Below are 24,428 nucleotides of genomic sequence, written 5' to 3'. Positions count from 1 at the left end.
GTTCCAGAAGCAAATCATTCTAATATTCAATACAATGTTCTCAATATTCAAAATGTTACTTTAATTTAAATCAAAGTATTCAGTTTTCCAGGGCCCAAATACCAATAACTGTAATGAAGTACATTTGTGAATTTATGATCCTTCTTCTAAAGCACTTGGAATATTTATAGCCAAACCATCACATTTGATCTTAAGAGCATCCTCAGGAGTTAGGCTGGTAAGATATATTATGCAACTATGAAGCCTGAGAATCTTATATACCAAAAGGATTTTACGAGCATTTAGTCAGTGGAGAAGTTAGAATAATTCTCCTAATTTTGTAATGTAGCAAATAGTCTTAGGATAGTACCTTGCAAAATAGAGGCCTTTTGTTGTTTATAAAAACTCAATTGCAAAGTTAACAAGAATTCTAAAGTTTAGTGGAACTAATAAATAGATACATCCATAGATCCTCTGTGTGTGTGTCTTATAAGCAAAAGTTTACACGTTGAGTTAGGAGTTAAGGTACATAGTATGTGAAGATGCCCCAGGGTCATGCTCATATGATCCTCTTTAGACTTTAGAAACAGCATCGTTTTATTTTTTCATATAATATTAAAGATGAAATATTAATATTCTAAATTTACATAGTGGCCTAGAGTTGCCTCACCACCAACCCCAAAATATGTTTTCTTTGGCCCACCACAATGACTTCTTTCTTATTAGAGTTTTATAAATGACTATTTACAACATAACTACCATAATATTTTAGTTGCCTTGTGACAATATGATAGATAACATTATTTCTACAGCAGCTTTCTCAGGAGCTATGCATCTTTTTATAATAAGGCACTGGAAAATAAAACGTGAAGACTATTAAATTTCATCTTTGGTTTGCTTTCTTTAGAAAAGAGTATGTAAAATGATAATACAGTGTTAAATATACCAGTTCATTCAAGTTTTCAGCATTAACAGTGTATTTTTATAATTAGGAAAAAGTTTCAGATGGATATAACTTAAGGAAATAGATCGGAAATATAGAACATGAGAGTTTAAAGTGGTACGACTTCACTCATTTCAGTTTATATTACCATTTCTAAGTCTGCCTTAAAATCATAACGTAAGTTTGAAAAAGTGCTGATTGAGAGAATTTATTATTAAAAGTGGCTGCATTTTCTCAATAAAAAAAATTTAGATACTATAAATTCTTGATCTCTCAACCTAGGGATTACTAATTAAATGGAGCTTAATTATATTTCCATAAGCCTTCTGTTTAAATTTTAAAATAAATAAAAATTGTACCTTGCCATCTAATTATGGCGGCTGAAAATACATAGTAAGCAACATATTAAAAGTGCCCATTTTGAGCAGAGTTCCCTGTGCTATACAGTAGGTCCTTGTGGTTACCTATTTTAAATATAGCACTGTGTACATGTCAATCCCAAACTCCCAATCTATCCCTCTGCTCAGTATTCTGTAATAACCTAAATGGGAAAATAATTTGAAAAAGAATAGATACATGTATATGTATAAGTGAATCACTCTGCTGTACACCTGGAACTAACACAACATTGTTAATCAACTAACTATACTTCAATATAAAATAAAATTTTTTTAAATTTATTTCATCAAAGAGTTGTAGTTTACATTTGTTAAGATCTCTCTCATTTCCTGGTTAAAAAAAAAAAAAGTGCCCATTTATTTTAAATGTAACCTTACTAATGAAAAAGACTACTTGGGACAGATCTTTTGCAAATTATCTAACATTAATACACGTAGCATACGTTAATGTTCCTTCTTCTCCTGGTAACGGAAAATAGCTTATTACAGGACCTGAAACGTTGGATATTTTCTGTAGAGACTTTTATTAACTTTTGATTAAGTGAAAATTACTTCAAAATATCATTTTTAAGTTTTCAAATGCCTCTGTTTTCCCTAAGGTCAATTATGATAACTGAAAAACAAGATGAAAGGAGAAAAGTTTTGATTAGAGGAGTGAAGTCAAAAGGCACCTGGAGCTGAATGAGGTCTCACCCCAGAGAAACAAGGGATCTGCGTGTGCAATCACTGCTCCTTCCCTCCCATCCTTCCCCAGGTTGTGTGAAAGATTGAGAAAAAAGAGAGAGCAAGAGCTCCTCTGTCTGGAGAGACGCAGAACAGCAGGTGGGGCAGGGGCAGCCCAAGAAAGAGGTTCTTGTCTCTCCAGAGAACTGCAGAGCCATCTGTCTGGAAAATTCAGGATGACAGGCCTCGAAGTATTCTGCAAGTCTCCCTACTGTAGAGCAACGTCTGTTTCCTCCTTTCTTTTTATTACTGTATAATTAATCCATCTTGTTCTTTTTTCTTGTTCTTTAGAAATAATTTATCCTTTTAAGTTCAACTAAAAGAGTGAACTGGCAAGTTGAGAATCATTTCTCATTCAAAGAATATAACTTAAAAGTCTCTGGTTCACTTTTCAACGTTATAATGAAGAAAAAACACACGAACTTTGCTTTTATGGCTCTCATCTTTAACTACATATTTTGCACACATATATAATGAGCATTTTTATAACATCTAAATCTGAGAATATTAACAAATGTCATCCAAAGACTTAAATAGGTAGGCTCACCAAAAGCAACTTATAGGAGTGGCAAAATCATTTTCATAAAAAAATTTTTCACAATTAAATGAAGTATTACTGTCAATACATGAAATGTTCTATAAACCACAGACTTCATCTTTCTTTTTGGGTTTCAGCACACTCTGAAAAACAATCACTAGCATTAGCTTTTTGGTCCACTGCTTAGTGACTTCTATTCAGCAACTTTAGAAACACTTCATAAGCCAGTTTCCAAATGGCGGACTAATATACAAATGTCCTATGAACTTGGCTAACCCACCGAGTCCTGAAAGGGAGCTTGAACAAGGCAGGGCTCTTCACCATCTCCTTGCTAATGGCCTGAGAAAGTCTAAAAGAGCAGAGAACGTGTATGAAATCAGGAGAACCCATCATTTCTCTTACTTTTAGCACGGTCTCTCCACAAGGAGGGAGAGTATTCTGTTTTCAGGTGAATACTGGACACAATGCAACATTAAAGGGACCAGCAAAACAACCTAAATTAACAAGCCCTGTGTGTGTAGTATCTACTGTTTAGTGCCCCTTCTCCAGGATTAAGAGGATTTCTACAGAATAAAAAGCAGTATAAATTCAACCAGAATTTCACCAGAAACTTTTGGAAAAAGTCAAGCTAACAAAAGCAACCAATCACAAAGTAAATGACATATCTGCCCTTGACATGTATCAATACTGCAGGAATATATGCATTTCTTCCTTTAAAGACTGAAAATAAGATCATCAGACAACAAAAACAATATATGAGAGATTTTGAGATATGCTTACTATTGTTAACTTGTTTAAAGTATTATAAAGTTATAGAAAAAATTAGAGAATGCTTTATATTTCTACCCTGGAAACTGTTCAACTATGGAAGTACTGTGGTTTAATAACTCTTTTATTCACTTAAATATTTTTTGAGCACCTGCTATATGTGAAGCACATGTGCCAAGTACAGAAATGAGAATGACTCTTCCCTTATAGGAACCATCAGCCTAGAAAACATATGATAAAGATACATTACTACTGTGAGAGGAACACACTGACAAATGTCACAGGAGATTCATGGATAAAATGATAAAGAATTCAGAAGATGAAGGGATTCCTTCTGAATGGGTGGCAGGAGGCGGAGGGTATGGATTGCGGTACTGAAACGAAAGGCAGAGCAAGAGCTGGAAATAAGAGAAAGGAACAGAACGGAAGCTATTGCAGAGATCAAGCTGCAAGAGTTAGCAGCTGACTGGGTACTAGAGGCAAGGGGAGGGAGGACAGAAGGACAAAAGCTAAGGATTTGGGGCTGGAAATGTGTGGAGTCAGAAATGTCCGCAGGAAATCCTGATAGCGATTTGGAGGGCATGGAAGGGCAGAGCTGGAGATGGAGACTTGGGAATCACCCACACAGTACTCACTGCTGAAGCCTATATATTCCCAAGTGAGAAAGGAAGGTCCATTCCTGAAAAGCAGTAACAGGGGAGCGAACAAGAGAGAACTGAGGAACAGTGAAAGGGAAGAAAAGAATAGCTAGAGAATACAATGTCTGAAAAACGAGAAAAAAGTTTCAAGAAGAAAGAGGCAATCAAAAATAGCAAATAGTGCAAAAAGATCAAACATGACAACAATGGAGAAGCCACTGTCTACTGGCTATGAACTGATAAAGCACTTCCAAACAGAAGCAGAATGGAGGCTCTTCTTGACCAAACTTTAGTTAGGCTCCTCTAATCCCATTTCTAAAGGGCTCAACCTTGACCCCTGGCCTTGCCAGGCCTGCACTGCCCAGTTTTAGCAATTCTAAGTCACTTTAGAAAGAATCCCACACCTTTGATACCTGATCCCTCCTGATACCTAATCAAATTCCTCACCCCCCCCCCACCCCGGGACTTCCCTGGTGGCGCAGTGGTTAAGAATCTGCCTGCCAATGGAGGGGACACAGGTTCGAGCCCTGGTCCAGGAAAATCCCACATGCCACGGAGCAACTAAGCCCATGCACCACAACTACTGAGCCTGCACTCTAGAGCCCATGTTCCACAACTAGAGAAGCCACCATAATGAGAGTACCTCGCACCGCAACGCAAAGTAGCCTCCACTCAACACAAAGAGAGGGCTAGACTAGAGAAAGCCTATGCACAGTAACGAAGACCCAACACAGCCATAAATAAATTAATTAATTAATTTAAAAAAAAATCCTCACCCCCGGCCCTTGATATTTGACCACCTGGCCTGCCCTCAGCAAGAATCCTGTTAGGTCAGTTTAACAAGAACTCCCCCATCCTTGTCTCCTCTTAGTAATTTTCCATCCACTGATCACCCCCCCACCAATCTGCTCCTTGACTATAAATCCCCACTTGTTCTTATATTTGGAGTTAAGCCTGATCTCTCTCTCCTATTGTGATAGTCTTGACACCTATTGCAATAGTCTTGAAGAAAGTCTTCCTTGTTTCAACAAACGTCAGAAAAGTTTCTCCTTTCACAGTTGTCAATCTTTTTTTCACTAGAGATTAATGACATTCACAAATGTCTCATAACCAATAATGATAAAATATGGTGGCTGAGAAGAGAGAGTGTGGGGGGGGGTGTATACAGAATGCCATTTCAACAAACCTCTGGTAAGAAGAGGGCCACTAATAACTCAGGATGGCATGAGAGGGTTCTAACGCCCTCATATAGAATAGGAAAGCATGGCTGTAATCAGAGGGAAACGATCCAGGATTCAGGGGAGAGGAAGGAACTAATGATACAAGACAGAGAAAAACGAATTCCCACGCTTAACTGTTTTTAATCCTCTTGCATTGTATCTTTTTGGAAACCACCTCAGATTCTTTCTGGAACAATGAGAGGTGTTAATAAGTAAAATTTTCCTTTTCTTTCCACTTAAAAATATGAATGCTGAAACTGTTGCTTATATCTGCTCTTCTAATGAATATACGAAAACTAATAGGAATGCTCATGTAGCACACAAATTTATTATTATGAGAGAAGGATTATATTGTTTTTATTTTCTGACCTCTAAAAGGTTAAGTTAGCCATTTGCATACTGAATTCCTATTCAATTTGATTACCTTCGCTACTGTGAGGGTAAAGCACAAACAAACCAAGCTAATTTATGTGCAATTCCTTTGTAATACTGAAATGAAAAGGAACAATAGTTTAATGAAGCGGAATTTGTTATCTAATTATACCAAATAATTTAGAAACATCTGCGGGTGCTTAGTAATACTATATTTAAACCTCAAAGAATCTGCTCCCGTTTTATTCAAGCCTCTGCGAGCTTCCAGCTGGGGCTCCATATTAGAGCATGGAACCAAGGGATGGTATGATGGCACATTTACCAAAGTTTTTTAAAAATGAAGAAATGAACAAAAGAATTATGAAAACTAGAGAGTGTGTATCATATACCATACGGATTTGGGCCTTAAAATTAACTTCCAAATTTAAGGAATACAGTAGACTACCGTGACATCATACATTCATTGAAACCTTTATTGTTTAGCTCTTGAGTGGCTGCATCACAGTGGCAGTTGTTAAGGACAGAAAGAAATCCATAGCTTTCCCATTAAAGAACTTCACCTAATGGGGAAGATAGGACAATATAAACTAACCATTATATCACCACATGAAAAGTGGCAGGGCAGAGACATATATACAGCACTATGGATGCAGAAAAGGTGTAACTAACTCACAAAGACCACATAGGAGAGATGACTATTCAAGCTGAGTTTTGCGAGATGTGTAGAGGGGAGTGGGGCAAAGAAGGGCTTGAGCAATGATGCCAAAGCCACGTTGGGTACAGTCCCTTCTGGAGACTTCAAGTCCTTCAGCATGCCTGAAGCACAGCCTCTGAGGAGGGGATAAGATATGAGGCCAAATAAGTAGGTAAGCAGCAGTCCTACCTTTTTTTGTGGCCTCAATGAGTGGCTTGTGGTTGGGATTGAACGCAGGCCACCGCAGTGAAAGCCCGGAATCCTAACCACTAGGCCACCAGGGAACTCCCAGCAGCAGTCCTATCTTGACAGCCTTATATGCAAACTAGGGAATTTGGACTTAATCTTAATGGTGATGGGTACTCGCTGGAGGATTTCAGGTAGGGAAGTGAATTGCTAGACTAATAAATTTCTAAGAGGCAGGTTTGAGTTTCCAATTATGGACGCTAATACAATAAGCAAGAATAACCCAAAATAATAGAGGAAGAAAAAAGATAAGTGTTTAAACTGATTCAAGGTTGTTTACAGGATAAGTGTATAGAGTGACAGTCCACTGTCACATGTTTATTCTTCGCTCATTCACTTATTCACTCAATAAACTTGGATTGAGCACCTACTATGTGCCAGCCATTGAGCTCACAGTCCTTGATATACTTTAAGTGTCATGGGGGCTGGGGCTAGACCTGACTATATTCTGGATTACCTCCCAAGAGAGAAGTAAGCCTTGGCCAGTGTATTTTTTACATTTTCAGAGTGCACTAGAAAGTACCAAGTGCCCAGCACTATCAGAAATCTCTCTGCTCTTCCCTGTACCTCCCTGAACCAGATCTCTACCAGAGCATTCTCAGACAAAGTCTACAGTGGCATGTGACATATATTTAGCCACACATACAAACAGAAATATTGCAGAACCACTTTTTCAAGTGGGTCAACAGACTTGTGAAAAAAACAGAGAAACTCTGTTGGTATCTTGGATCTTTGCTAATAGTTATCATAATAATATTAGTAACAATATTAGCTACTATGTATCTTCAACCACCGTGTTAAGGGAATTAATAGCCGCTGTTTACAAATAAGGAAAATGAGACTAGGATTTAGAGCTGACACTTGGCAGAGAAAGGACTAAACGTAGCTCTCTTACTCCAAAATCGAAGCCCTTTCCTCTGCACTTCATGCTACGGAAGTATCCTCCACGAGCTTCCCATCTCACTCAGAGTAAAATCTGAAGTCCTTACCATGCTTTACGGACAGAGCCCTACATAATCTGTGACCCCAACACTCCTCCTCCCCCAGGTGTCTCTTTGCCTTCACCTCCTAGCACTTCCCCAGCTCACTCTGCTCCAGCCACGTTGCCCTTCTTCCTGTTTCTCAAAACTGTTGAGCACATCCCTGCCTTAAATCCTGTTCCACGAGGTGATTCCCCATTTTCACAGGACTCTTTCTCTTACTTCCTTCTAGTCTCTGCTCAAAATCCACCTTTGCTGTGAGGCCTTCCCTGACCACTCTGCTGCATAGCTAGCCCCATCCTCTTCACCCTGCTTCATTTTTCTTCACAGCATTAGCCCCCTGGCACATTATACATTTTTCTCTGTCACCATCCACTGCATATATAAGTTCCTTGAGGACAGGAACTAATATATACCTCGCACATATTAGGCTCTTGATTCATCAAACAGATGAGTAAATGAATCACTAAATAGGAAAACACACCCCAGGCTACACAGCTACTCCTTAGGAAAATTATGAAAGAGTAGGCTTCTTGTTTCTGCTTCCTTTTCCCACTCTATCATCCACTCTTTCGCCCTCACCCCAGATGTCCTGAGCTTTTATACTGCTTTGCTTATTACACCACCACCTACAACACAAGTCCCTCTCAGTAGTGCCCCACCCTCCAAACAAACACTTCCACCACTTTATTTTCTCTTACAGTGTAGCTCCCTCGGTCAAATCACTTGTTTGTCTTACTACTTTAAGATCTTCAGTCCATAAATTAAAATCATTCTTCCATGCTATATGAAGATAAGTATCTATATTTAGCATGTTATTCTTTACAGGTAATAGGCTAAAAAAACATGCTTTAATTTTAATATAATGGTGTAAAATTCATTCGCCATAAAAGGCCTGCAGGGGAAATATTTCAGTCAGGCAGATGTTTACATAACCCTCAAATGCACATCTATCCACATACCTGTTGTCTGTCCCGCCTATTACAAGCTACTTCAAATCCTAAAATCATCTCTGACAAAGTAATCTCACAGCCATTAAGGAGCTGAAAAACAACATTCTGTATAAAAAGTATATGACAGAAAGAATAAAGGCTGAAGCTATGTGTTAATCGCAGAAATGGGAAAATCAGGAAAGATTATCAGTTTAAAGAGGACACATTCCCTTTCTGAAATGTCAAGTTTGTGGTCATAAAAATCTATTCCAGTGGAGATCATGTTTCTTGGACAACATCCTTTTTCTGCTTGCTTTACACCATGAAATATACAAGGTCCAATGAAATCCAAAGGTAAAAAGTCCCAGTGGAAAGGGAAAGGAACCACTTTCAGCACAGCTGGATGAAACACAATGAGGTGGTCCCACGCCACCAAGCTGCTGGCGGCAGGCCTGGCCTGACTCATCTTCCCTTCTTCCCCAAACTACTCCATTGTCTGGCAATGTCTTTCCAAGAAGTGCTTGCTTTTCTAAATTTAAAACAACCATTCAAAACAGGTAGGGGTATCTTAACGTATCAATTTTTAAGTTTGTTATTTGTTCCTTGGGGAATAAAAATAAAAAAAAAAAACTTTCTAAAAACATGGAGAGTTCTAAAGCTTCCTGTTGTAAAACCACTCTTTTAAAAATAGTATTTTCTAAATGAAGTTTTTTCTATTTGCAATCCATGGTGTCTGGCTCTTTTAATCTAACGGTTTGGCGTCAGACATTATTTTATGGTTTTGAATATAATATAGAAAGTTACAAGAGAAGCATTAATTCAATTTGGCAAGTATCTTTTGACTGCCTAATGTGTGCAAGATTCTGTGCAAAAGAAGATGCTGGAACAAAAGTGATCACCTTATATCCTGAACAAATTAGCTGTTACTCAACAACAATAACAACAAATTAAAAATAAATAAAAATAGTATTTTCTGTTTTTACAGTTTAAGTGAAGTAAATTTTCCTTCTATTCAACCTGATTTCCTACCCTCCCCCATCATTTTATTAATACAATCTTATATTGAGATGAAACCACATACCATAAAATTCACCCTTTTAGAGTACACAAAGCAGTGGTTTTAGTATGTTCACAAAGTACTCATCCTGCTTTTTAAATATAAGGAGCTAAATTAGGAATGTATATTTGTAACTTTATTTTGACAGACATGATTCTTTTTTTAATATCAGTTTTCAGTATAAAATATGGTTACATCATTCTGCTTTCTTAGTTTCTCCTACTCTGTTTTTTAAGTACAGTAGGATATTAATAAAAAAATCAAAGTTTATGGGAATCATTTTCTATGTAAGAATGACTTATGACCGGTAATTGGTTGTTAAGGCCAGACTCGAGAATTTGTCTTTCATCGGGTTTGCAAAGCAAGTTCACTGACTTCTTTTAGATTATATATTGCAGATAAAAAGTTCTTTAAAGGTGCTGTTACTGATACTTTATAAGATTGAGAAAACATCAATTACCCATATCAAAGGATATTATCATTACTAGAGGGACTTTTGAGAAAAGCTGCACACAAACCCCAGCCTCAGCAAGGAACTCTGTGTCACGGCTGCTCTCAAGATGAACCAAACTGGGCTTCCATGGTGGCGCAGTGGTTGAGAGTCCGCCTGCCGATGCAGGGGACATGGGTTCGTGCCCGGGTCCGGGAAGATCCCACATGCCACGGAGCGGCTGGGCCCGTGAGCCATGGCCACTGAGCCTGTGCGTCCGGAGACTGTGTGTCCGGAGCCTGTGCTCCGCAACGGGAGAGGCCACAACAGTGAGAGGCCGTGTACCGCAAAAAAAAAAAAAAAAAAAAAAGATGGACCAAACTGCTAATACTGAAGTTAAATCAATCTGGTGAAAAACATATAGCTTACTGTCCTTAAGTCATTCCTTCAGAACTATTATTATATGACATATAAAGCACAACCAAACAGTATTTTTCTGCCTAACTATCTTATGATTGCTTTAGATTAATCTAAAACATGTATTCTCAATGGGGGTAAGACTGCCCTCAAGGGAGCAAAACTTAGCTTCTGGGAGTCAAAAAACTTGACTCTTTTTATGCATAAAGCAGACAAACATACAGTCCATAAACAGAGTCTCATGGAGAGAACAATTAAGAAAAAATGTCTAAAAGGCTTCTTACAGAGGGTGATTTTAAAAAAAGGTTGAAAAACACTGATCTAAAAGAAACTGAAACTCTTCTTGACAACTGTGTCAAATGTTTGTAATTACACATATCACTATCTCCTATCTTCAAAGATCAGAATGCTTGTAGGATGGTTATTTGCAGGGGCAGATGTGCCTCAAAAGACTGCATAACCAACATTCCTCTTACACTGTACACAGATGGTGACTATCAGAGGTATAACAACTATAATTCTTTTATCTCTCTTACATAGTGCCAAGTCTGCAAACACTAAAAGAAAAAAAATTTAAGCTGTTAACTTTTTGACACCAGTTAAAGAAGGAATATGCACAAGTACTTAAATAAGGATGGTGATTTTAATGACAGCTGAAAAGATGAAACATTCTAAAAAAAAGTAGCTGGGCTCTCACCATCGGAGCACCCTGCTGCTTAGGTAACTCCCTCTCATATTCCTTGATGAGCAACGTCTGAAAAATTGAAATTTCAGCAGAGAGTGTATTCAAGTGGGAGTTCCCTATAAAATTAGCTTTTTGTCAAATAAATCATACTGAAAATATACAGCTGTCTTTTTAAAAATACGTTTTAATGCCAGGACAGTAATGGAAATCAGAACATTTCCTAACTGTACCACAAAGAATACTCCATTCCCATTTAACTGCTCCAAAGGATCTCTGCCAAGATGCCCATAGGCAGGTGTGTCAGGATAGTGAAAGATGCCAAAAAGAGCAGCATAATGAAAGGTTTCCATGGCAGTAGAAAAGTGTGAGGAAAGAATGTAAGAAATTACAGTGTAATCCTAAATATTAGAAGTGATCTATGGCAGTGATGACGGTAAATAAATGGTAAGAAGAAAAAAAGGCAGGGAGCAGAGGCAATGTCAGACCAATTCTACCCAGGTGGAGAAGAGAGTTATTCAGGTTTAGCTAGCCTAGCTGAAGTGCAACTGAGTTCCCAATCTCATCAGTTGGCTGGGCTATAAACCGGAGCTCTGTTTAGCTATAAATGACAGAAACTCCTGCCAAGGGATGACCCGACAGGATGCTTTTTCCTCAGCTCTGGCAGTGGTTACTTTGGGGAGGCTTAGGTAGAAACTCTATGGAGCTCTGACCTTGATGGCTGAAAAGTCACACCTGTCTAGTTTCTTGTTCCTACCTTCTCTTCACCAGCTCTTAGAACTTTATTTCATTGTTCCTCGGTTCTAGGTTGGTTATTAAGAAGGGATATGAGGTACTTCTGACTAAGACCAATTAGTTAAATAGTAATATCTAAAATAAAATCTATTTCTTCTAGCAGTCCTTGGGGACTGCTCTTAACATATTCAAAAAGCTATTTTGAACTGGGCAAGTTTGAGCAAATCTAGTATTTATCATTAATATAATAGTCCTTAAACTTGAATGGGCCTTAGAATCACAGAGGAGTTCCTTTAAAATCCCCTTCCTCTAAAAATGCAGATTCGTGCTCACTTCAGCAGCACATATACTAAAATTGGAATGACACAGAGATGTTCATTGCTGCTCTATTTACAATAGCCAGGACATGGAAGCAACGTAAGTGTCCACCAACAGATGAATGGATACAGATGTGGCACATATATACAATAGAATATTACTCAGCCATAAAAAGAAACGAAATTGAATTATTTGTAGGGAGGTGGATGGACCTAGTGTCTGTCATACAGAGTGAAGTAAGTCAGAGAAAAACAAATACCGTATGCTAACATATATATATGGAATCTAAAAAAAAAAAGTTATGAAGAACCTAGGGGCAGGACAGGAATAAAGACGAAGACGTACAGAATGGACTTGAGGACACGGGGAGGGGGAAGGGTAAGCTGGGACGGAAGTGAGAGAGTGGCATGGACATATATACATAGCTGCATAGCACAGGGAGATTAGCTCAGTGCCTTGTGACCACCTAGAGGGGTGGGACAGTGAGGGAGGGAGGGAGGGAGACACAAGAGGGAAGAATATGGGGATATATGTATATGTATAGCTGATTCACTTTGTTATACAGTAGAAACTAATACACCATTGTAAAGCAATTATATTCCAATAAAGATGTTAAAATAAATAAAAAATGAATAAAAATAATAAAAATAAAAATGCAGATTCCGTGGGTCTCTGGGCAAAGGAATCTACATTTTTAACCGACATCTCAGATGACTGATGAGTGGTGTGCAGCCACACTCTTGAGATCAACTGCTGCTCTATCATTACTGAGAAAATAGCCTCTGCACACAGATATACTTTGCTTTACAACAGAGGAATGTTCTTAAAAATTGTAACCAAATTGGATTTTGCAAACTAAATTCTATATTCCCACAAGATGACTTTAAAATTTTAAAGATATTTTATTCATCCTGAGGGGTGGGAGTGGTTTCTTATACCTTCTTCTAGAGGTCAAATTCCATGCTCTTCCATTCCTCACCTCTACCTCAGTAGTTAAAGATTTAATAATTTAGGAATCCATTTAAAAGAGCCTCATCACATACTCCATGTCTCCCCAATTTATCTGTTTTATTCATCGAGAATGTCAGTCTTTTAAAAGTCGTTGATTCGTAAATCTTATCTTTGAAAACAAACCTTGAAAATGCAGACTCTCTTTAGGAAGGAAAGTCAAAAACAGTTTTAAAGAGAATTTACTGCAGTAGATTTTACTACTATGTATTAGCTACAACAATGTAAGATAAATGCTTCTTCAAAAGAAAATATCAACTACTAGTAAAGCCATCATTTTTAACTTCTATACCAAAAAAGTCCACACTTAAGGAAATGCTTCTACTAAGTAATGCATATTTGATACAAGGTATTGAAAAACAAGAGATTTTTATTATTTCTTTCAGAGAAAGAAGAAACATTTTTAAAACACTCATGGAGAACCACCAAATAAGAAATGTCATTTCTAGTACTGTGGGTATTTGGGCCAAGTAAGCATAGTCCCAGACTGAAGATTGACAGACTATGTCCTAGGCTCAGTTTTGCCACAAAAGGGCCATGTGACCTTGGGAAATAACCTCCCTGGGTCTAAATTTAATTTGAAAAATAAGATTGTTAACTAAAAGTAATTCTTTAATTTCAGCAGATTAATTCACTCTGAAGTATTTACATCAAAAAGCATTGTGGTATGTGATGCCTGTAAAGTGCTTGATCAAATGACATTATTAAAATGTAACTGGAAACTTGATATTGTGAGTAACTCACTAAGACTGTCCTTGTAGCTATCAGGTACATATCATTGGACTTTCCTCCTTTGAAAAACTGAATACTTTGATCATCTAAATTTTCACATATTGAGTTTTCTTAAAGCAAAGTACGTAAGTACCACAGTTTGTTTCTGTAAAAGAAAATAATTTTTTCAGTCCTTCTTTCCAACCCATTGTCATTACAGACTCTGGGGAAAAACAAAACAAAACAAAACAACCTTTAAGTCTTAATCACTGAAATAATGTTACAGTAATTACACCACAGAAATAACACTTTCGTAAAATACTCAAAGATATTCACCTGAGACTACTTATTCACCTGAGACTACTTATCTTCAGTACCAACTTTCTTCTGTCTACTCTATTTGTTAGAGCAACATTTTCAATTTTAGCAAATATTAAAATAAATTCACCACTCATTCTTGTTTCCAAAGGAACATACCGAGTCCAAAAAATTCCCCCAAAATCCAACAGGAATCAACACAGGCATTTGACAATTCCAGGGAGGTTGGGATGCACAGACATCTTGTTCAAAATGAATAAACTTTCCAGGACCTTTATTTACAGACTTGAGAAACATAGGTTTGGAAACAACCAGCTAACTTCGCTCCCAAGTTGGCATCTTAGAGAATCTTCCGTTTACAAAACACCCAGGACCTCAGAGCCTCCCTGCCCAGAATTGGCAAGGGGAGCACACGCCCATCGGCCCTGCCTGGAGAGGAAACAATGGGAGAGGCGCGAGGGAGCTAGCCCGGCGCCCCGAGCGGCCCAAGTCCGCGGCCCCGGCCCGCGCCCGACACCGCCTGTGGCGTCCCCTCCCCAGGCGCCCCGGCCCCCGCCCTCGAGCCCCGCGGCGCGGCCCACCTGCGGCGGCGCGGCCAAAGGGCTGCACTTACCAAACAGGGTCAGGGCCATTGTAAAGGCGCTTGGCAACTGCTCGCCGCCGCCCGCCGGTCCACGCGCTCCTCCCAGGCCGGCCGGAGATCACCGCATCGGCCCGATGCGCTCACACCTCGGAGGGAGCGGGGAGTCGGAGGGGCGTGGTGGGGGCGCTGGCGCGCGAGGAGGCTGCAGGCCGGGAGGCAGGGCACCGCTGCAAGAAAAAGTTATTTACGCGTTATTGTCAGGCGCACCCGGACAAGGGGGGACCCGCTAGCCCTCGGCGAGCCGGCACTTGTCGCTGCCATCTGTGCACTACGCGGAGCGCGCGCGGGCGCCGGTACCTGCGAGGCGGGGAAGCTTGGCCGCGGCGCAATGGCAGGAGGAGAGGCGGCGCCGCAGTGGCGGCGGCGGCGGCAGCGGCGGCGGGGAGAGGAGCAGTCTCGCAGAGCGCCCGGCGGGGCACGCTCACTCTGCATCCCGCGGCCTCGCAGACGCCATCTTGCGATAGCGTCTCCCACAGGATCTGCCGCCGCGCCTCCTCCCGTCTCCCCCTAGGGCGGCGTAGCCCCGTGCGTTCCCATGGCAACGGGCGCGCGCGGGCGCCGGGGGCGCGCGCCCCTCCGGCCCCGTGCCGCTGGGAGCCGCCTGGGCAGCCTGGGAGGCGGCCTCCTGGAGCCAGGGAGGGGCGGGGCGGTGTGCGTTTTAGCCGAAATCCCCAGTTTTTTCTTGAATGGGATTTGTAGAGGCGCAGAGAGGAGCTGTTACTCGAAAGGAGAGTCACTGGAGGATGCTCCGTGAACACAAGGACCCAGCCAGGGTCATCTGGGGATCGGGTTCGTTTGAGGATATCTCTCTCCCCCGGCGCCTCCGGGGTTAACGGAGAGTCTGGAGCCCTTGACGTGAAGCTATAGGACTCCGGGAAGGGAGCCTAGAGTCGAACAGAAGCACTGAATGTTGCTTTCCTCTCCATTTGGACTTAGGAGTCACTAAGAGTAGTTCTGGTCAGACTGTCGTCGGTTAAAAAGCATCTGAGAATACCTAAAATCATTTGTTTTAAGTGTTTAAACCTAATTTCCTTCTTTTTACTTTACACCTCTTTGATGTTGCCTCAGGGAAAAATCAACATTTCTCGCCGATTGGCACTTCTTTACCACAAAAGATTGTTCCCCTGAGCTTTTTGCATTTATCTGTTAATCACTGGCAGCATCCCTCTTTCTGTGATGTTCTCTGATCGCCTCTGTCCTTGCCTTAATTAAACGAGAAGCCATATAACGCCTTGAGATTATCAGGCAAAAGATGTTACTGAAAAGCTCGGTTATGATGGTTTTTGTCGTTTTCATTGAATGTATTCAAAAATTCAGTATTCCCTAGTTGCTATGATTGTTTCCTGGGGGGTTTTGTTTTGCTTTTGTTTTTGTTTTTAACCCTCCTTTTTTCTTGTTTCTCTGCTTAGGGATTTGATACTATTTCAGCATCTAATCATGTAGATTTTCTCTTTGGTTCCCATTTCTTCCTGGCTGCATCTTTCCTCTTTCAGTTCCTCAGGTTCCCTAATGTCATTTTCCTCTTCTCTCTACTTTTCAACTAATTCTTTTAAGAATATTATATCAATATCTTCTATTTAATTCGTCTTGAGGATCAAAATCGTTATAAAAATGAAAATTACTACTTCAAATAGAACCACAGTTAATTCATCATCCTTTCACAGCAGACTCACAGATCAGAAGAAAAAGAAAAGCAGGTTGGAAGGAGGAGCCAGCCTTTTGTTTCACGTCAGTTACCTCAAGAGAAAAAGAAATAGTAAAATAATTCAACATCAGTGGGCAAATATTTAAGATGCTATATGTCTGAAATTTTCTGATGTAGTAAAAGGGCTCTCCTTTAGCCACTAATATCAGAATAAATCTTGAAATCCCCAGAATTTTAAATCTTTAATGAAAAGGACTCGATTTTGAACAGGCTTTCTGCTCGTGAAAAATTACAAACACACAGCTCATGAAGATAAATGAGACACTCAAGAAGGCTTTGTGGGACAGACTTTAGAACCGTGTAAAGATTGCTGCTGATCTGCTCACAACTAGATAAAGCAAAAACTAAAAACACCATTTACTCTCTCAATCAGAGGTCCCCAGACTTTTGGGTACCTAATTTTCCTTTGAGGGTCAATGAAAATACTGTCTCTCTTCCTAGAAAAATGTTTATGTGTATACATACAGCCACCAAACATTTTTCACACAATTTCAGGGGGATTATAGACTATTCAGGGACCTTAGGTTAGCTTCCAGATACCCTTTTTAATCTAGGAAAGTTTTTGCCTTTATAATTAAATTTTTTAAAAATTCCCCTTTCATATAGAAGCATGGAATTTTGAACAGAAAGGGACCAAACCCCCCAATATACAGGTAAGGAATCTGAGGGTGCAGTGGTCAAAAGAGTTTCCCAGATGTGTACACCTATATAGTGGCAAAACTAATAGGAAAATCTTAGGCATCTGGTGTTCTCCCTGACCACCTCTCCCACTCTCCACCCCCCACCTATATACAGGGTACATGGTTTGAATTTTAAAAGAAAAATCTGTTTAGTATTAGAAGCAGAGTTGCAAGGGGGGTGTTTTTTCCTCAACCATTTTACATGTTTGGGTCTTCTTGTAGTTTGGGAAGTTGAATTTTGTCCAAAAGAATCTTTCTTCATGTGCTCTTCAACTCCCAACCATGTGCCCAATCAGGCTAAGAGACGCTTTTCTTCCTCTTTGTTAAGTTCTCTTTGAGAGGTAACAGAGCATCAGGGTTTTGATGCTACAGCTCAGCTTGTTGGTAATTCTCTCTATGCTTTGGAGAGATATCCTAGGGGTGAGTCAGAGGGAAATTAACAGTCCTGTGCTCAGACTTAGCCTCCCATTGTACAGCCAAGCTTTGGCTGGACCACCTTTGCACTCACTAGTTATGGCTGATCACAGATGAATCCTAGTGACAGTCTCAGCTTGGGCTCAGGTGGGGACCATCTTCCCCTCCCCTTCCTCTTTTCCATACAAGTCTTATCACCCCCACACCCAACACACACACACACACACACACACACACACACACACCAAGATGTTTTTAGGATACTGTACTATTTAAAACAATACAGCTGAATGTTGCCGTGTTTCCCTTTTTAAGCATCTAGCTTTCCACAAGTCTTTCTTTCAGTTGACTTCCTAATGGTTTTATCCTCTAACAAAATGCTTTCTATACTTGATCAAAGTGCTATGTCTTGAAAATAGTATTCATTTTTATAATATTGTATTATCCAATGAGGAATAGAGTGTGTTTCTTTTCTCACTTAGCTGGAAATTAAGGAGTAGGCTTTCTGCTACAGATTCAATGTAAGGAAGGGTGTTAACCACTTGGGGGTGATTATAATGGGTGGTGCCTTAGACTGTTTATTAACAGGGCAAAAAATGAATGGACTTTTCAAAACATTTATGTTTCCATTCAAAGATTTAATTTTGTGCTTAAAATGTAAGCATCTAGAAGGGCCAGATTTGTCTGCTCTGTTGCTAAATAGTTGTTCGATTTTCAGACCTATGTTATACTTTTCTTATCTTCCTCATTTGTAAAATAAAGGAATGGCACTTTTAGGTTTGGCTGTCATTCTATGACATTTTAAAAATATATAAATCAACTGGATTATGGATAAAACAGAAGAAGACTTTTTTATTTGAATATTCAATATATTTCAGTGTTGGTATATCTAGTGAATTTAAGCATCTTATGTTACAGTTTCATAAATACCTAGTATGACTAAGAAGTTATATTTTAGTAAAACACTGATACGTGATTTCATCTGCACTGTTATACTGATGTTATATTTATTGTATAGAGAGCAATTTTTTTTCAGGTTTAACAAGATTAAAATTAAAAAGATGCACCAAACAATCCATTTCAAATCTACTAAAAACGGTTTCTCATTTTTATTTAAGTTTTGTTGACTAAACAGAACTTAGACAACCCTTGAAAATTTTTTTCTACATTTTAAACTAATGACTTATCACAAGTGTTTTGGGTTTTCTTTTTGTTACTCATTGAGCTTCATTCCCACTGGTAAACATTGATTTGTTCCTCAGTTTTGAATGAAACAGAAATTAATTAGGCAGTTTCTGCCTCACAATAACAAGTTAAAATTATAGCACTTTATCATGTCAACACAGCTTTAAGCACTAGGAATACCAGTGCTATTAGCACAGTTCCCAAAATAGTGCAGAAGGTTTGCTGTTGAAAAAATCAGAGTGTATTTCTGCTGTGATAGAAAATTCTTCTATTCCTCCTCAGTTAGACTGATTAAGGTTTAAATTATTTATTTAAAATATTCACTATAGGGACTAACCTGGCGGTCCGGTGGTCAAGACTCCAAGCTTCCACTACAGGGGGTACGGGTTCCATCCTTGGTCAGGGAACTAAGATCCCGCGTGCCATGAGCCACGGCCAAAAAATTTAAAAAATAAAAAATTCACAATATGTGACATTCTCTCCTATGTTTATGTTACCAGTTGAAGTATTTATTTCCATAGTGTGGATTCATTTAGAGTAGATTTGGTCTGGGGTTTTTTGTTTTGTTTTTTTGCGGTACGCAGGCCTCTCACTGTTGTGGCCTCTCCCGTTGCGGAACACAGGCTCCGGACGCGCAGGTTCAGCGGCCATGGCTCACGGGCCCAGCCGCTCCGCGGCATGTGGGATCTTCCCGGACCGGGGCACGAACCCGTGTACCCTGCATCAGCAGGCGGACTCTCAACCACTGCGCCACCAGGGAAGCCCTGGTCTGTCTTTAATAATGTTTTCCTTAAACACTTAATCTGGATGACCCCCCCCCCTTTTATCTGAGGCTTACCTGATGTTTGCATGGAATTTCATGATTCATAAATAGCACTTTCACTGGGCAAGGCCATTTGCTTTGTAACAGAGGCAGCATTTACTCTGAATTTAAGGATTGAGACCATGAAGCTATTTAGGGAAAAAAAAGAATATTTATGTCATAAGCTGTAAAATTGGCCTTCAAGCTTAGATAATTCAAATTAACGTTTACGAGAGTTAATTGTGTTCTACTGACCACCAGAGGGTGTCTAAATTTTATCCATAAGAGTAATTTTGGATCTTAGAAATGAAGTAAAATTTGAAAAATACATAAGTTTCCTTACGAATTGAAAACTTTTTCAGTTCCCCTCCATAGTGCTTCTTATAGTAGCAGAAGATAATCCCACCAAAATTATGCTAAAAGGGGGAGGTGGCTATTGGCCGGTGGGGCACCAGTTTGGAATTGCATGTTACTGAAGAGTTGCACATTACAGAACAGTGTTTGCTCAGTCTTCATTATATCACTTCCAATGTTGTAGAAGGGCCGTGTGTGTGTGTGTGTGTGTGTGTGTGTGTGTGTGTGTGTGTGTGTGTGTAAGGGTATGAAGAGAGAGGAAATTGAAATTCAAAAGCAGAATGAAAAGGTTTTCTATCCCTGACCCAGGGTAATGGATTTCTTGTTAATTGCTCAGCTTGAAGAGGAAATTTTAGTTCAGTAGGTGATAGGACCACAGATATTACTGTGAACCCTAGGTTAGAATCTTCTGAAAGCCACTGGTCCTATTTTTTAAATTTTGTGGTAGAATTTATTTTGACAGATCAAAGTGACCACTGGTTTCAAGTGATCAGGAAAAAAGAAAGGGTAAAAGAGGTCTGTTTTTAATTTGTTCTGAAAACACGTTTAAAAGAATACTTATTTCCTGGTAAATAGTATAGCAGAGCTTTTGGACATTTTTTTATGGGTTTAAAATCAAATACGTTTTCCAATACACACCAGATAAAAAGTACAGCAATTATGGCTCCTCTCAAGTAAAAGTTTTTGTTCTGAACTATAATCATGTTATAGTACTTTAAGCCAGCATTTCCATTTGTGTGTATTTTTCGAGGTCACCAAGCATAACTAATGCACAGTGTAGCTAAAAGTCTATTTGACTTGAGCAGTTGGATTTCTGCCAAATTTTGTTTTCAAGGGGATATAAGAAGATTCGGCTACAAATCACATATCCCTAACATGGCCATGGTTTTTCGGGTTAATGTGGGTGTCCACAATAAGATGACTTATTCAAGTTGATTACATTGTGAGTTATAAATCAGCAAAATAGCTATGAACTCTGGGTGAGAATTACATAATCTCTAATTGAATAACAGAGCTGAAAAAGAGGGAAGTGTATTTCCATGATTAAAAACACAGTCTGGGCTCAAACCTTGTCTACCCCAGTGATGGATTTTTCGCAAAGCTCCTTTGTATACTATTGTAAAATAGGACTTGTATTAAACATTTAAGACAATGTACTGATTGGAATTTATCCATCCATCCTTCATCCAATCAACCAATATTTACTGAGTACTTGTGATATACCAGGCATTATGCTAGATCCTGGCAAAGGAGTCAACAATGTATCAAACATGTATCCAGATCTTTAAAAATTTGCAGTCCCTGGGGATGAGTCATAAATGGGACAATGACAGGGCCACAAGAGGTGTACAGATAAAATATCATGGGAGTTCAGAAGAGAGAAAGATTATTTCCAGCTGATGTGATAGATGAAGTCTTCGTGAGGAATGAAGCTTTGAGGTATGGACAGGAATTAGACAACCAGAAGAAAGAAAGGGAGAGGTGAGGTTTAGATAAGAGGAAAGAGGTAGGCAATCATAAGAGAAGAATGACAGGCAGGACAGTTTAGCTGTAGCAAGGACTCACGGGAGAAGAGGCTAGGGACATATGTAGAAGGCCAAGCTGTTGCACTGATGCTTATTATGTTATCTGAACCCTGCCAGCTTTTTACAAGAACTTGAGGCAACAAGAAGTTTAAATGCATTATGTAAAACTCTGGTCTCAATTTTTTTTTTTTTTTTTACACTTTTTGGTCGCGCTGCATGGCATGTGGGATCAGAATCTTAATTCCCCGACCAGGGACGGAACACGTGTCCCCTGCAGTGGAAGCATGGAATCTTAACCGCTGGACCATCAGGGAAGTCCCTGGTCTCAAATTTTTTATTGCCTTATTTTCCAGTAACAAATTGAGTACCCACCAATGTGTGTGTGTGTGTGTGTGATATTGCTGTAAGCTTACAACTTAAGGCGTAATAGCACAATATACTCTTAAGGTGAGGTTTATCATTAATGATATAAATCCATATTTTAAAGTCTTTTTGAGGGACTTCCCTGGTGGCGCAGTGGTTAAGAATCCCCCTGCCAGTGCAGGGGACACAGGTTTGAACCCTGGTCCAGGAGGATCCCGCATGCCACAGAGCAACTAAGCCCGTGTGCCACAACTACTGAGCCTGCACTCTAGAGCCCCCGAGCCACAACTACTGGGCCTATGCTCTGAAACTACTGAAGCCCGTGTGCTCTAGGGCCCGCGTGCCACAACTACTGAGCCCATGCACCAAGACTACTGAAGCTCACGCTCCTAGACCCCGTGCTCTGCAGCAAGAGAAGCCACTGCAATGAGAAGCCCGCTCAATGCAACAAAGAGTAGCCCCCGCTCGCCGCAACTAGAGAAAGCCCGCATGCAGCAATGAAGACCCAATGCAGCCAAAAATAAAAATTAAAAATAAAGTCTTTTTGATAATTTCTGATTTTTTGGTCAACTTCCAGTGAGATCTTACTATGTCATCATTATTTTACTTCTGGCTGACAAAGGGCTTGCACCAAGTATAGGAGTCATGTAGGTTCTGCTGTTTATTTTATGTTTACTTGTGCTAGTATTGTTAGTATGATTTTCAGAGCATGGTTTCTTTGAAAGGGTTTTTTAAGACAGCTGTCCACTTGGTAAAGATTAGTTAAAAAGCATATAACACACCCATAAATCCAATTAACTTGGTCACGTAAATAGTAGTAAGTTGCAATGAGCCAAATGAGAAAAGATGAGTCAACTGCATTGTCAATCCCACCTCATCATGGAACTCCCTTTCCTCCCTCAGGATAACTTGCACATAATGCATGTGATATGGGGTTTTCCAACATACAAACTGAGTAAGGGAATCTGTGTTACTCTGTACATAAAATACTAATAAAGCTTAATTTTCTCCTCATTTAGAAAAATAATACCTATACATAGAAGTCCTACTTTTTCTTTCCATGAGACAGTGGAAGGCTTGCATATCCCTTGGGGTATGCACACTCTACCTTGGAGATTGCTGGTATAGATACTGGGAAACCAGGGCAAATATCTGTGCAGTGCTATGGTCAGTGCTGACCTTCAGAAGGATGAATCTGAGATTTGTGTGTAGAATAGGTTGAAGACAGAGAGAAGAGAGTGGCTCCTAGTTCAAGTTCTACCCACCTGATATTGCAATTGTCAATTCCAACTTCTAAGATTTCTGGTCTCAACTTTGAGCCAGCCTAGCTTTCAACAAGTTCCAGGAGATATCACTCAAAACCCCTAATATCCAGGGGAAATGAGGCTAAACTTTAGAGAGTTAGGCCTCAGAGAGAGGCCTTAGAGAATAGAGAGAGAACACTAGCCATAAAAAGATGAAAGACTAGCACTAGAGTGGACCCTTCCACAACTAAGGAACTAAGCATGGTAGAAGAAAGTGTTTTTTAAATATTTTGTTTACTCTTGATAATGAGTGGAAGCATAGCCTTACAAAACACATAGCTGTTTAATATGTATTTGGGGCAGACCAAATAAAAGAAATATTATTGAATTAGAGTGGGGTTAAATTTTTTAAATGCTGGAGGTGGGTGAACTTGTAGTTCTTGCCATCAAATCTCTATGGGGAGACAGTTGGCTAAGCAGGAGAGAGAGGAAGGGGAAGGGGAAAAGGTCCTTAGAACTTTCCTGTCATGGGACCAATCAGTGCCACCACAGTGCCCAGACACTGCTCGCCCAGGAATTGCAAGGGGTCGAAATATAATAGGTTCTTCAGAAGATGAGTGCCAGGAAGAAATTTACTTTACGACAAGATTTTAAAATTGCAACCTGAGGTAGAATAATCAACTTCCTGTTGAGTATTGATTGTAGCGATGAGTGACTTCGTTAATACTCCTTATTTTCTGGGCTTGTGTTAGCCTGATTCCTAGGCTTTAAAAACATTGGAAGTGCCCAGTACCTTTTAAGCTGTTAAGGGAAACCAGCTGTCTTAGGGTATGTCTTCCTGTGTTTCCTGTGTTTCTTCTGAGGAACAATGCAAATTGGAGAATGATAACCTCCAGAGACAGGGTGAAATAAAGTGCTAGTCCTAACAAAGAGAAGAAAACATCCAGAATGAGAAAAAGCTCTCATACCCGGTCTTCACTCAGCTTGACCCTGCCTCTGTGTTCTCCACCCCTTTCCAGTCTCAGAGCACTAAGGTAAATTTGTCCCTCCAATTTCAACCGAAGTCTCCCAAAGTCCAAAAAGCCTTTTCCCCAAAAACTATAATGGGAAACATTCGGCTTTCTACCATTCAACATACATTTTTATCCCATTACTTAATGTCACAAAATGACTAATTGACTTCTCCAGCTGTTTTTTCCTTTTTTTAACAATATAATCTCCTTCAGGGAAGGAGTGGTGTTTGCTCGTCTTACTGCAATCAGGGTCAGACTCAGGTACCTCTTAGAGTGAGGGGGTCGGGCTGCACTGCATGTACATTCTATGGTCCTTCCCGGCCATCCAGACCTTCAGGGCCTTGAAACTGCACGCATCCTTTTCCTCCCCCAGAATTGGGAGTTAGAGATTC

The 24,428-nt window shown here is 39.8% G+C and overlaps 1 protein-coding gene across 2 annotated transcripts in view; it reads right to left on the bottom strand.

Annotated features, from left to right (window-relative positions):
- The window catches only part of CHN1 (chimerin 1), a 176,501-nt gene extending 161,678 nt beyond the window's left edge, over positions 1-14,823 (bottom strand). The window contains exon 1 of one of the 2 annotated variants that reach the window (XM_067741479.1): positions 14,721-14,823. In XM_067741479.1, coding sequence (XP_067597580.1) covers positions 14,721-14,739 — 19 coding nt within the window. In that variant the 5' untranslated portion in view covers positions 14,740-14,823. The remainder of the gene's footprint in view (positions 1-14,720) is intronic. The other variant, XM_067741482.1, reaches the window with a different exon arrangement.
- Positions 14,824-24,428: the final 9,605 nt, after the last annotated feature.

Source organism: Pseudorca crassidens, chromosome 6, assembly GCF_039906515.1.
Source record: "Pseudorca crassidens isolate mPseCra1 chromosome 6, mPseCra1.hap1, whole genome shotgun sequence".
Lineage (NCBI taxonomy): Eukaryota > Metazoa > Chordata > Mammalia > Artiodactyla > Delphinidae > Pseudorca > Pseudorca crassidens.
The sequence above is the reverse complement of the archived record's forward strand: the minus strand, read 5'-3'. Positions and strand labels throughout refer to the sequence as shown.